The sequence below is a fragment of the Dasypus novemcinctus genome, chromosome 10 (assembly GCF_030445035.2).
Source record: "Dasypus novemcinctus isolate mDasNov1 chromosome 10, mDasNov1.1.hap2, whole genome shotgun sequence".
Taxonomy (NCBI): Eukaryota; Metazoa; Chordata; class Mammalia; order Cingulata; family Dasypodidae; genus Dasypus; species Dasypus novemcinctus.
Genome location: NC_080682.1, coordinates 111,158,114 through 111,173,413, shown reverse-complemented (window position 1 = coordinate 111,173,413; position 15,300 = coordinate 111,158,114). Strand labels below are relative to the sequence as shown.

Genomic DNA, 15,300 nt, shown 5'->3' with positions numbered 1-15,300 from the left:
TGTTTTATCACCCACCAAAGGGGCTGGAACTCAACACTGAGTCTTAACGTAGTTTAGTCTTAACATAATTTAATCAGACATCTCAGCTGAATCTAATACAATCAAAGAGTTATCACACCTAGAGGAACAGACCAGTTTACAAAAAATCAATATACCTTTTTGGAATTCGTAAATAATCTCAAACACTGTGGCAATAGTGGTGTTGGAGATTTTTTCACCTTTTATTTCCTCCAAATATCTTCTTTTCTGTTTGTTTTTGTCCTCTTTCATCTTGGAGGCTTTTCTTGATCCTTGGCCTTGCATTTAAATTTAAAATGAGGCACTGAAACACTAGTTGGTAGGTCTGTGTTCACTGAGGTGGCTTGTCAGCTGGGAGCCTCCACTCTAGGATGATTTGCTGGGGACTAGATCATGTCTTGGGAGGACTTTTAAATTTTAGTATCTTTTTACATTTTGCCCTGGGACCCATCAGTTCTCCAGTTAAAAGTTCATGAATCTCTTCCTGGGCAGACAGCTAGCTACCATTTTTCTTACAGCCAAAGTAGCTAGAGAGAGCTGGGAAGAGGGGATGTCTCGTTATTCAGTATAGAAAATTTCTCTTAATCGTCTCTTCTTAACTGTATCTCTTCTCTGTCTTCACCTGGTGTCCTAAAAATTACATCTTTTTGGTTCAATTTCTATATAGAATAAACCTGCCATTTCAGCGGTCATTTGGCTCTGTAGCATAGGGAAGAGAGCAGGGGTCCAGGTGCTTCTTAAAGAGATTTCAAGCCAGTTCCTGCCCATTTCATGATTTGTGTATGTGTGTGTGTGTATGTGTCTTCAATTCCTAAGTCTTTCCAGGATATTATGGCAAGAATGTATTTGCTTCATATTGACATCCTCCCCAGTTTTTCCAATTTCTCCTGCTTTCTATCACCTAAAAATTAGTTGACTTTTCTCATTTACCATTTTTTTCCTCCTATTTTCTTTGTTCTTGTGAGTTTATTCCTTTTTAATTTTCAGTACTCTGAAAATTTTAGTAAGTAGCAAGGAGTTTTTAGTAAGGAGCAAAGATACTAAGAAGTGATTTGACAAGTTGTTCCCAAACTTCAGTCATTTGTATTTTATGTACGTGATTTTTGGTGTGTTTTCTTCTTACCTTTACTGTGGTTTACTAAACATTTCTCTTAAATGGACTAATATTTTCAGGTAATAAGTTAAACTTGCAGAGACTCATTATTTTTTAAAGATTTATTTATTTATTCTCTCACCCCACCCCTTGCTGTTTTTGCACTCCCTGTCTGCTTTCTGTGTCCATTTGCTATGAGTTCTGCTTTGTCTGCTTGTCTTCTCTTTTGGTAGCACTGGAAACTGATTCTGGGACCTTCCAGAGTGCTTAATTTCTTGTACCACCTCAGCTCCCAGGTCTGCTATGTCTCTTATCGTCTCTCCTCTGTGCCTCTTTTTGTTGTGTCATCTTGCTGCTCCAACTTTCTGTGTGGGCCAGCTTGCCTTCACCAGGAGGCCCCAGGAATCGAAAGTTAGACCTCCTACATGGTGGACAGGAGCCCAGTTGCTTGAGCCACATCTGCTACCCTTAAAGAGGCTCTTTATATTAGTAATGTAGAAGGAAATTAGTGTCATGTGACATCAATAGAAAATAACTATAGTTTTTTATTATGCACTTTAAAATATATACATGATTATTAATATAAAAATAATTAACTGAATGCCACTGAAATCCTTGTGCATAACCACCAGTGTTATAAGAACTGTGTTTTGAGACAATGAAGAGAATTTAGATTAAAAGAGAATCTGGCTAAGATTATTTGTTGGTGAATATAGACTTCTTTGGATTTCACTCTTTGCCATTTGTTAAACATTTATAGAATTTGTACTGAATAGCTCTAGATTCTGAGAATACGAAGGTGAATAAAACACCTTGCCCTTGCCCTTACAGATCTTTCAGTCTCCTGATTTAGTATGGTAAGAAAATAAATAAGCATAGTAATGTGTTACAGCTGATGTGTAGAAGGTTCAGTGGAAGCATGTTGGAGAAAATAGTTGATTTTTAGGGGTTAGAAAAAACTCTGATAGGAGGTGACACTTGAGCTGACTCTGAAAGGATTATGGGTGTTCACTAGGCGATGAGGTTGAGGACGGGGGGATTCTAGATAGAGAAGGTGGCCTGGATGAAAGTAGGGAGACCTAAATCATAAGTAGTTGGATAAAAGGGTTCTAAGAGAGACTTGACAGAGATGAGGCTAGGAAGGCCGGCAGGGCTGGACTTAATGGAGGGCCTTGTATATGTCCTTAGGTTTGCTAAGGAGTTTGGATTTCATCTTGAAGACAATGAAAAGCCCTTGAATCAATCAAGTGCTAAACATTTCTGGAGCCCTTCTGTGTGTATAGCATTATGTCCAATTCTGTGGGGGACTCGAAATAGAATTTTAGACATGATCCCTGCCCTCTAGAGCTTAGCATTTACTTAAAGGGATCAGGGATCAAGTATCAAAAATAGAACCCAGCTGACAAAAATCTACATACTTTAACCCAAGTACATTTAGTTTATATATTGATCTCCTTTTGAAATTCTACAACCCAACTTTCCATTTTCCTTTCTAGAGTCTCATCAAGTTTTAGCTCAACTGCTGGACACTTTGCTTGCGATTGGCACTAAACTCCCAGAAAATCAAGCGATCCAGATGCGATTAATTGACGTAGCCTGTAAGGTAAGAGTATAATGATTAGACATAGGGTTGCTTCTCTCTTGAACAGTGTTATATTATTTGGAGAGGTGGTGCTCACTGTAAGATCTGCTTTGGAACTGCCCCAAGCCATCATAAACCGGCGTCTTAGAGATTGCCCAGGACTCTTAATGGTCCCAAGAGCTGCCTCATTTTTATATATCTTGGTGTTGGATTAGGAATAAAGTAATTTATTATAAAATTATCTTCTGCATTCTCATAAAAGCAATGAAAATTTTAGTAGTTACCAAGTATACTGTGTGCCTCATATATACAGTCTGCTTACTATGGTGCTTTATATTAAATTTTTAAGGTAATAATCAGTCCTTTAGGTTAGTACTATTATCCCTGTTTTACAAAGGCAGAAATTGAGATTTAAGGAATTTAATTTGTCCAGCTTTTTGCACCTAAGAAGTTGCAGAGCCAGAGCATGAACTCTGGTCTCTCTGACTCAAAAGTCCATCTTTGTTTTTTGCTGCGCAGTCTTACCTAAATAAAACAGATAAACTAGACACAAGCAACTGTTAGAGACATTTTTTTTGTTTCTTTTTTTTTATTAAAAAAGAAATACATGCTCATGAATTGTGCCTTTTGATTTATTTTGGAGCTTTTAATTAGCCTCCTTACGTGTGTAGTAGCAGCTCTTAGTACCTTGTAGAAATGATTTTTTTTTAAATGATTTTATTTTGAGAATACAAAAAGACAGGTATGTTTGACATATAGAAGAGTATTATATTCATATTTCTGAGCCCCAGGAGAATTTCATTTTTCTTAAAAAAACACCCAAACCAAAACAGTTTGACAAGTGTTAATACAGTATTAAAAGTCTAAGTGGAAAAAACGGGGTTACATTTGTGAGAAAGTATATCCACCATGTGAGAGAATATATATACATATATATTTATATATATATATATATGTATCTGTGAGATGGTATTTGTGAGAAAGGTGCCTTACTAAGTAGGTTGTTACACTCAAAGTAACAGATTCTAAAATTTGCTTTAAGGACACTTTTAATGTTGAAAATTTATATTACAGAAAATTTAGGAAACTGAAAAGTTTAAAAAATACATTAATAATTCATTATGCAAAGGCCACCATTGTTAGCCTTTTGATATATTACTTTCTAAATTTTTTCTGTACACAGATTATTTGCTATTCGTTTTCATTTGTTTTTTATTAGAGAAATTATGGGCTTATAGAACAATCATACATAAAATGGATTGTTCCATGAAACTGCACTACGCAGTGAACCCTAAGTTAAACCATGGACTATAGTTTGTAGTACAATTATAAAAATGTACTTTCATCAGTTATGACAAATGTACCACACCAATGCAAGGTGTTAATGATAGGATGGTATATGGGAATCCTATTTTATGCTATTTTTAAAAAACACATAGCTATGATCACATTCTATGTATAATTTTGCTGTTTGCTTTTTCACTGTAACATTGTAACTTAAGTATTTCTCTAATACTGTGAATTTTTTGTAATTATAATTTTTAACGGCTGCATATTTAGCTGAATAATTACACCATAGTTTACCTAATATTCTCCTATTTTTGGATATTTATACTGTTATCTTTTTATAAATTATAAATAATATGCAGTGAATATCAGTGGTCTAAAATATTTTCTGTATTTAAGGTTATTTTCTATATACATATTGCAAAAGTAGAATTACAAAATGAAAGCATTTAGAATTTTAAAGGCTTTTTTTGCTGAATTACTTCCCCAAAGTTTTCTAGTTTATATGCCCACCAGCAAGCTATGAGAGTGCCTGATTTCTTTCTATCATTCTAGTCATGGATATTAAATGTTTAAAAACAAAAGAAAAAGCTGTTCATTTGGAAAGAGGAAAATGGTATTTCACTTTGTAAAATGTCTTTTTTTAAAAATTATTTGTGAGGCCTCATATTTATTCATCTGGTGAGACCAGCTCAGCAATAGATTTGCATGAAGGGAAGGTGACGCAGAACTGAAGAAATAAAAGAACAGAAAGAAAGATACAAGAGAGAAAATAAAGATGGGACCAGGGCATTTACAACTTTTGAAACTGAGAGCCTCAACTCTAGTTTCCATATTGTATTTATTTAGGAACTAACAAGCAGCTGTTTGTTATTTACTATAATAAGGGACAGGTGCAACATTTACAATAATAAGGTACTGTCATACAAAGTTCAGATGCCTCCTCATGCAAACATTTTTTCATGCTGACCAGACTGCGTTTCCTTTAGTCAAGGCCCGGTGTTCCTAAGTCCGCACTTTTTGTCTGCGTTATGGAAACGTTTCAACTTCAAACCATGTTCCTTACTATTTTCCCACAACATTCATCATTTGCATTTCTTGGGGATTGTCTTTTTATGTTCTCTGTCATTTAATCCTATGGAATTTTTGTGTGTTTCTTCATTATTGAGGTGCTTAATTTGGTAAAAATAAGAACCATTTGGAAATGGCAGATTTGTAAGAAGCTTTTTCAGACTTAAGTAAAGCAATTCTCTGCTATTAATACATAGCTACAGGAATTATTTGTATGGCCTAATGTCTATTTGTCTGTGATTTTTTTTATAAAGATTATTTTTTATTTATTTCTCTTCCCTCCCCCCCCAGTTGTCTGCTCTCTCTGTCCATTCGCTGTGTGTTCTTCTGTGACCGCTTCTATCCTTATCAGTGGCACCAGGCATCTGTGTTTCTTTTTGTTGCATCATCTTGTCGTGTCAGCTCTCTGTGTGTGCAGTGCCATTCTTGGGCACTTTCTCTCTCGCTGGGCAGCTCTCCTTACGGGGCGCACTCCTTGCACGTGGGGCTCCCCTACACGGGGGACATCCCTGCATGGCATGGCACTCCTTGCACGCATCAGCACTGCTCATGGGCCAGCTCCACACAGGTCAAGGAGGCCCGGGGTTTGAACCGCGGACCTCTCGTGTGGTAGGCGGATGCCCTATCCATTGGGCCAAGTTCGCTTCCCTGTCTGTGATTTTTGACATGCAACCTGCCTAAAAGTATTTATTTTACTGAGATATAATTTAAATACCATGAAATTTACCCTTTTGATAAAAAAATCTGTAAAGTATATTCTCCAACTACAATGGAATGAAATTAGAAATCAATAACAAAGACATTTGGGAAACACACAAATACATGGAAATTTAAAAGACATAGTCTTAAATAACATTGTCAAAGAAGAAATCAAAAGGGAAATTGGGAAATAATTTGAGATGAATGAAAATGAAGACCCAACATATTTTTTTTTTAAAAGATTTATTATTTATTTATTTAATTCCCCTCCCCTCCCCCGGTTGTCAGTTTTCTGTGTCTTTTTGCTGCGTCTTGTTTCTTTGTCTGCTTCTGCCTTGTTTCTTTGTCTGCTTCTGCCGTAGTCAGCGGCACGGGAAGTGTGAGCGGCGCCATTCCTCGGCAGGCTGCTCCCTCCCTCCCGCTGGGAGGCTCTCCTTATGGGTGCACTCCCTGCGCGTGGGGCTCCCCCATGCGGGGGACACCCCTGTGTAGCAGGGCACTCCTTGCGCGCATCAGCACTGCGCTTGGGCCAGCTCCACACGGGTCAAGGAGGCCCGGGACCTGAACCGCGGACCCCCCATGTGGTAGACGGACGCCCTAACCACTGGGCCAAAGTCCGTTTCCCAGACCCAGCATATTAAAAGTTATGGGATATAGCCAAAGCAGCGCTTGAAGGGAAATTTAGAGCTGTAAATGCTGTATTAAAAAAGGAAAAAGGTTTCAAATCAGTAACCTAATCTTCTACTTTAATCCTTGTAATCCCTCCACGAATCCGGTATTGCTTTTGATTTACTCTTTTACTAGGTAGGGACAGGTCTAGTGGCTTCCACTTGGCCTTTCCTACCATAATAGCCCTCATTCCACAAGCCAGGGAACCAGTGGGGGGACTCTTCCAGTTGCTGAGTATGTCTTTTCCAATAATGCATTCCAGAACTAGGGAAATAACCACAGAGTGGGTCGGGGACCCACTGGATCTACCTCGAGACAACCTGAGCTAAAACTCCATTGATCCATCTGACTGGTGGACCACAGTGATATTTTGGGTCACTTGGAATTAATGTCACTTCTGAGCCAGTGTCTAATAATTCCAGAAATGTTTGATAATTTCCATTTCCTTAGTGCACAGTTACTCTGCTAAAGGCCATAGGTCTTTGAGGAGGGCTGGGAGGATGAACAGTATAAATTTTTGGCAGCATAAGGGGGTTCTTCACCAAGGAGACCCAGATTTCCCTTCTTTCAAGGGCCTCTGGGTCTGTAAACTGTCTCAAGTTTGGAAATTGATTAAGGGGCCATTACTCTCTGTTTCTCTAATTTGAAGTAGACTTTTATTCACTTGACTCTTTTGCTTATACAGATAAGTAAGAATTTAATAGACTGTCCATCTATTTTACTTCTAGGTACCCCATAATCTACTTGCTGCTTTGAATCTGCAGCCCATTATAGTAGCCATGCCTACCTTTTATTTGTCAATTAAATGCTGCCACTTGGTTCCTGCCAACCCAGTAGTGATCATCTCCATTGGGTTTTAGGATCCAAGTTGAGGGCACCAATTCTCACATTAATATCTACCACTACAAAAGAGTAACCACAGATCTTTTCAGGGATGATAGAGCTTCTCTCATAAGTTTATTCCTCATAATCCTGATGAAGGGTGTGTCCTCTGATATTCCTGGGTTGGGTAAACAGGTCTTACATGATAAATATACTCTAACCTTCTGGTTGATAAATATACTCTAACCTTCTGGTCTGTCTAAGACTTTGGATCCCCTCAATTCCATTATACCCGGACAGTTCTGGCATTTTGACCTCAGGCAGTGTAGGCCATCTTTTGGTCCATACTTCAGCCATTCACCTAAACAAACCCTTAGAACCCTTTCTAGCCCCTTGAGCTATGTACAGTTCTGAATCCAGAGTCTCTGCTTAGTGAGGCCATACTAATAAATTCAGCCTGATCCAGCTTTGTGTTTTTCCACCGTTATTCAGCCTCCTTTAATATCCATCCCCCACGCTTATTCTCCTTATTCTCTCTATACGCCTTGGAAAAATCAAGTTCCTTTGAAGTGTAGTGCACCTTCTCATGGGTCACGTTTTGTATCTCACCTTTTGGGGCCTGTGATACTTCAGTCTAGTTAAGGCTGTGGAACAGAAGAGGAGTGGTGGAGGCATGTCATGAGAGGAATTAGCAGAGTCTTACAATCCAGCCACCTCAGGGCATTCCTTTACAGTTTCATGGGATGAAACAGGGTTAGTGTCTTCAAACTGAGGTATGAGGGCTCTTTCTTCAGGGGAAGCGGTTATAGATTTATCAGGCACAGCAGGATTAATCTCCTCAAGTAGAGGCAGAATGGCTGATTTCTCAGGGCAGATTGGATTGGGGTGGCCAGTTCCTCAGGGCAGACCATTACAGGTTTATCTGGCAAAGAAGACTTGGCAGAATCTAGGATTTGCATTTCCCCACCTCATCATTATCAGCCCTTATGTCCCCTATTCCAATTTGCAGGGTCCTAGTCCTTTCCGATCAGTGCCCTCACTTTAACAGGAGACACCCTGCAAGGTTAGAAATTCTATTTATATTGTTGTTCAGTCACTTGCATGGTGAGATTCGGGGTCTGGTTTTCAGAAATCTGAAATCTGTAGCTACAAGAAATAAATTCCTTTCAGGACACACATAGAAACTTTCCTGTCCTTTGTTAGGTACTTAAAATGGGAGTTTGAAGCCTTAATCTCATCCCTTTCTTTCACAACTGTATCTAGCATATTTATTTATTTATATTTATATTTATTTTATTTTTCTCTCCCCTTCCCCCTCTCCTCACCCCGTTATCTGCTCTCTCTGTCCATTCACTGTGTGTTCTTTTGCATCTGCTTGCATTGTCCAGCGGCACTGGGAAACTGCATCTCTTTTTTTGTTGTGCCATCTTGCTGTGTCAGCTCTCCATGTGTGCGGCGCCACTCCTGGGCAGGTTGCCCTTTTCATGCGAGGCAGCTCTCCTTGTGGGGCACACTCCTAGCATGTGGGGCACCCCTACATGGGGGCATGCCTGTGTGGGACGGCACTCCTTGCGCCCGGCAGCACTGCGGATGGGCCAGCTCACCACAGGGGTCAGGAGGCCCTGGGGATCAAACCCTGGACCCTTCATATGGTAGATGGATGCTCTATCAGTTGAGCCACAACCGCTTCCCTAGCATATTTAAGATCACTCAGCATCACTGTCATTTTTTACTTCCACAAAATTCTGTTAAGATATCAAATATGCTGTCACCCAGAGCCTTGCTTCTTATAAGCATTTGAGTATCAGTATCAGATGGTGATATTTTGCATATCTCTATTGTCATTTTTTGCCAAAGACTATCTATGCCATCTTGATCTTTGAAAATAGTCATTAGTGAATTTTTTTTTTAAAGATTTATTTGTTTATTTTTCTCCCCTCCCCTCCCCACCCTGGTTGTCTGTTCTCTGTGTCTATTTGCTGTGTCTTCCTCTTTGTCCGCTTCTGTTGTCAGCGGCACGAGAATCTGTTTCTTTTTGTTGCGTCATCTTGTTTTGTCAGCTCTCCGTGTGTGCAGCACCATTCCTGGGCAGGCTGCACTTTCTTTCGCGCTGGGCGGCTCTCCTTACAGGGCGCACTCCTTGTGCGTGGGGCTCCCCTACACAGGGGACACCCCTGCATGGCATGGCACTCCTTGCGCGCATCAGCACTGCGCATGGGCCAGCTCCACACGGGTCAAAGAGGCCCGGGGTTTGAACCGTGGACCTCCCATGTGGTAGACGGACGCCCTAACCACTGGGCCAAGTCCACTACCATTAGTGAATTTTTAATCTTATCATATTAGAAACCAGGTTCCCAAACCCCAGAACCAACTCAGAAATCTCATTCTTAAAATTTATTTTCCAAAAAAAATCACTCCTGGTGCCAAAATCTGTATTAGTCAGCATTCTCCAGAGAAATAGAACTGATAAGATATATTTGTGTATGTGTATATATATGTATACGCATATATATGTGTGTAAAAATATTATGAGATTTAATTCAGGAATTAGCTCACATGTCTGTGGGGATTGGCAAGTCCATGTACCATAGGACAGGCCATGAGTTGGGAACTCTGATGAAGGTTTTGATGAATTCCTCAGGGGAAACTGGCTGGCTGAAGTAGAGCTATAATTTTTTCTTTCTGACTGTTGAAATCATTGGTTCTCACTTTACAGCCTTCAACTGATTGGATGAGACTCCTCTCATTGCTGAAGGCAGTCTCCTTTGTTGATCATAAATGTAATCAACCATTGATGCAGTCAATTTCTAATCCATGAAATACTTCACAGTAACAGGCCAACTGGAAAGTGTAATCTAGCCAGGTTGACACATAAATTTAACCATCGCAACTATAGTCCATAATTTACATTAGGGTCCACTGTTTTTATATTTCTGTTTATTTAATTTAATTTTTTTTTTATTTCTCTCCCCTTCCCCGCCTCCCCCCCAGTTGTCTGCTCTCTGTGTCCATTTCCTGTGTGTTCTTCTGTGTCCGCTTGTCTTCTTTCAGTGGCACCCAGAATCTTTGTCTTGTTTTGTTGCGTCATCTTGCTGCATCAGCTCTCCATGTGTGCGGCGCCGCTCCTGGGCAGGCTGCACTTTTTTCGCACTGGGCGGCTCTCCTTATGGGGCACACTCCTTGTGCATGGGGCTCCCCTATGCAGGGGACACCCCTTCGTAGCACGGCACTCCTGTGTGCATCAGCACTGCCCATGGGCCAGATGCCCTATCCGTTGGGCCAAATGCCCTATCCGTTGGGCCAAATCCGCTTCCCTCTGTTTATTTAAAATTTTTTTATTTTAATGTTTGTAACATATATACAACCTAAAATTCACCCTTTTGACTACTTTCAAATATCACCACCACCACCCATTATCCAAATTTTCTTTGACTCCAAACAGAAATTCTTTACCAATTAAACATTAATTCTCCATTCCTTGAAGCTACCCAAGCCCCTGGTAATCTGTATTCTAGTTTCTGACTGAATTTGCATATTTTAATTACTTCATATATGTGAGGTCATATAGTGTTTGTCATTTTATGTCTGCCTTATTTTACTCAACACGATGTCTTCAAGGTTCATCCATGTTATCATATTTATCAAGCCTTCATTCCTTTTTACAGCTGAATAATATTCCATTTTGTGTATGCAACACATTGTTTATCCATTCATTTGTTCAGGAACACTTGGATTACTTCCATATTTTGCACTTGGAATACTGCAACTATGAATTTTTGGTGTGCAGATATCTTATTGTGTCCCTGTTTTCAATTCTTTGTTTACCTAGAGGTGTGATTGCTGAGTTATATGGTAATTTTGTACTTAACTTTCTGAGGAATCAAACTGGTTTCCACAGTGATTGCACCATTTTACATTGCTATCACAAATGTATGCTTGTTTCTGTCTCTCCAGGTCTTCTCCAACACTTAGCTATTTTTTAATGTAACTACTTTAGTAAAGTATAAGGTGGTATCTCATTGTGATTTGGATTTGCATTTCCCTAATGTCTAATGATATGGAGCATCTTTTCATGCATTTATTGTATGCTTATATATCTTCTTTGGAGAAATGCCTATTCAAGTCCTTGACCCATTTTTAAACTGGGTTGATTGTCTTTTTGTTGTTGATTTGTAGGTGTTCTTTATATATTCTGGATAAGTAATTCTTGTCAATTATGTGATTTCCAACTCTTTCTGCCCATTGTATAGGTTGTCTTTTTTACTTTCTTGATAATATGGTTTGATGCCATATTGCTTTTTAGCATTTGAATACTATCCAAAAATACTATGTATTGTTTCTTTGGAGATGGTATCTCTCAGAGTAATTTGCATACAAAGTACACTGAATTTTTTTCCTGTGGTTGAAAACAATCTATATTGAAACTGAATGAATAAATAAGTTATTTCTGTCTTAAGTTTGTTCTCAGGTTTTCTTGATATAATTACCCATTGATTTTTTTGTTCTAGTACAAAAGGTTTAAACTGGCTGCTTTATTTCATTTTTGACATGGAGAGCTCTTATTAGTAGATATATGGTTTGCTTACTCATTCCATTAATGTTAAAATGAAGGTACTTTAATGGCCTGGTAGAGTTGATAATACTAAAATAGCATCCCCTGCAGTGGAGAGTCTCCTCAGGTGTTAATGATGATGGCTGTATTGCACCTGTAGTGGAAGGACTTCATAAGATTTGCAGTTGCTGCCCTGAGGGTATTTTAGACTTTCGCTCATTTGGGCTAAAATTCAGTGGGCAGTCATAGGTCAGCTGTGTGGCAGTGTTGCCTGGTTACCTCATTAGAAGCTAGAGCTTTGAGCATACTGTTTGAAAATCAAGTAAGTGTTTTATTAGTGGTAGTAACCCTGCAGGGTCTGGTGGTTTAGTTAACAGTATAATTTTTATTTTTGTTTTTAAATATTTATTTTATTTATTTCTCCCAACCCCTTCATTGTTTGCCTTTGCTGTGTCTGCTTTTGTGTTGGTCTTTTTTTCAGAAGGCACTGAAAACCAAACCCAGGACCTCTGATGTGGGAGGGAGGCACCTAATTGCCTGAGCCACCTCTACTCCCTGCTTTGTTGTGTCTCTCTTTGTTTTCCTCCTGTCTCTTGTTGCATCAGCTTGCCTCACCTGCCATCGCTCCCTGTCTTGCTCGTCTTCTTTAGGAGGCACCTGGGACCTCCAGTGTGGTAGGCAGGAGCTCAGCTGCTTGAGCCACATCTGCTTCCCAACAGTGTAGTTTCAGAAATGATGCTTCCATATGAAAAAAAGCTTTTTTTCTCTTCACTAAAAATAGGAGTTGACTCTGTCCTCCATTAGCCTGGGCCAGACTGGATGGACTTGGTTATACTAAGCCATGTACCTGGAATTTTTCAACCTGGGTATCGGTTGTCTCCGGACAATACTCAAAAAAATTTTTTATACAAATTAATTTTATTGATACATATTAACAAAGCATACAGTTCATCCAACGTGTACAATCAGTGGTATTTGGTATAATCACATAGTTGTGCATTCATCACTATAATCAGTATTAGAGTATTTTCATTATTTCAATAATAATAATAAACAGATAAAATTTTTCACCTCTCAACCTCTCTAAGCTTCCCCTGCTGTACATAGCTGCTATTTCTGGCTATTCTTGAACAATTTTTTATTTTTAAGCTGTTTTATTTAGATATATTCATATACCATGTGATCTGTCCAAAGGGTATAATCAATGACTTTCAGTGTTCACAATGTTGTGTATTCCTTGCTACAAAAAAATTTTGAACAATTTCATTACTCCAAAAAGAAAAACTCCACATGCATTAGCAGTCACCAGTCAATCCCTCTATCCTTACAGAACCACTAATCTTTTTTTTTTTCAAAGATTTATTTCTTTATTTCTCTCCTCTCCCCCCCCACCCAGTTGTCTGTTCTCTGTGTCTATTCGTTGCGTCGTCTTTGTCCGCTTCTGTTGTTGACAGTGGCATGGGAATCTGTGTTTCTTTTTGTTGCATCATCTTGTGTCAGCTCTCCGTGTGTGCGGTGCCAATCCTGGGCAGACTGCACTTTCTTTCGCGTTGGGTGGTTCTCCTTATGGGGCTCACTCCTTGTGCGTGGGGCTCCTCTATGCGGGGGACACCCCTGCATGGCATGGCACTCCTTGCACGCATCAGCACTGCACATGGGCCAGCTCCACACGGGTCAAGGAGGCCTGGGGTTTGAACCGTGGACCTCCCATGTGGTAGGTGGACACTCTAACCACTGGGCCAAGTCCGCTGCCCACCACTAATCTAATTTCATCTTTTTTTAATTTTAATTTTTATTTATTTATTTATTTTTTAGGTACTGGGGCTGGGGATTGAACCTGGGACCTCCTATGGGGGAAGTTGGTACTCAAAGACTGAGCCACATTGGCTTCCCTGAGTTGTCTTTTTGTTTGTTTGTTTGTTTGTTGTATTTGTTTTTAGGAGGCACAGGGATTGAATCTAGGACCTCCTGTGTGGGAAGCAGATACTCAACTGCTTGAGCCAACTCTGCTCCCTAATTTCATCTTTATAAATTTATTTATATTTACATTTGGTATAAATGGAATCATACAATATGTAGTACTTTGTGTCTGCTTTCTTTCACTTAGCAGAATGACTTTTTTTTGGTCTGATAGTAACATCTTGTAGTATTTACATATATTTGTTCAGCTTCAAAGAAAAACGGTCTTTTTATGCAATTTTACCCATATTCATATTTCACATGTGGTTTTACTATGCTCTACAGTAACATGTTAAATTTTTAGCTTTCCTTTTAGTTATATACATGACCTTAAACTTTCCAGTGGTCATACCCACATAATTGTATTGCTAGTTACAAACATCATGTTGGTTTTTCTCCTTTTCTGTTCATTCCCAAAGACTAACACATCCTTTTTACCCATTCTGCACAAGTTAACCTTCAGCTTTCCATTCTCTAATGTCATTCTATTTTCTGGTGACATATTCAAGTTACTAACCCCATGAGATTACACAATATATCTAGTTCATAGTAGCACAATCATAGAGTATTTGTCCTTTTGTGTCTGGCTTGATTCACTCAACATAATGTCCTCCACATTCATCCATGTTGTCATATGACTTCATTTCTTCTTAAAGCTGCGTAATATTTCATTATGTGTATACACCACAATTTGTTTATCTGTTAGTTGGTTGATGGACACCTGGGTTTTTTCCATCTTTTGGCAATCATGAATAATCGCTCTATGAACATTGGTGTGCAGGTGTCTGTTGGTGCCACAACTCCCAGCTCTTTTGCATATATACCCAGTAGTAGTGTTGGCAGGTCACATAGCAAATCTATATTCAACTTCTTTAGGAACTGCCAAACAGTCCTCCACAGTGGTTGTACCATTCTGCCTTCCCACCAACAGTGAATAAATGTCCCCGTCTCTCCACATCCTCTCCAGTATTGTAGTTCTCTGTCTTTAATAGTGACCATTTTAATAGGTGTGAAGTGATATCTCAGTGTAGCTTTGATTTGCAATTCCCTAATCACCAGTGATGTTGAACATTTTTTATGTTTTTTTGCCGTTTGTATTTCTTCTTTGGACAAATGTCTATTCATGTCTTTTGCCTATTTTTTTTAATCAGGTCGTTTGTCATTTTATTGTTGAGTTGTAGCATATCTTTATATATCCTGGATATTAAATCCTTATTGGATATGTGATTTCCAAATATTTTCTCTCATTGAGTTGACTTTTTTTCATCCTTTCAACAGAGTCCTTTGAGGTGCAAAAGTGTTTAATTTTGAGGAGGTCCCATTTATCTATTTTTTCTTTTGTTACTCAAGCTTTGGGTGTAAGGTTCAAGAAACCTCCACCTACCACAAGGTCTTTAAGATGTTTTCATACATTTTCTTCTTGTAGTTTTATGGTCCTGGCTTTTATATTTAGATCTTTGATAAATATTGTGTTGATTCTTGTATAGGGAGTGAGATAGGTGTCCTCTTTCATTCTTTTGGTTATGGATATCCAGTTCTCCCTGCACA

The 15,300-nt window shown here is 39.0% G+C and overlaps 1 protein-coding gene across 5 annotated transcripts in view; it reads left to right on the top strand.

Annotated features, from left to right (window-relative positions):
• INTS4 (integrator complex subunit 4) overlaps positions 1–15,300 on the top strand; it is a 145,480-nt gene that overhangs the window by 48,643 nt on the left and 81,537 nt on the right. For all 5 annotated transcript variants that reach the window (XM_058306038.2, XM_058306039.2, XM_058306037.2 and 2 more), the window contains one exon: positions 2,608–2,714. In XM_058306038.2, the coding sequence (XP_058162021.1) occupies positions 2,608–2,714 (107 nt within the window). The remainder of the gene's footprint in view (positions 1–2,607; positions 2,715–15,300) is intronic.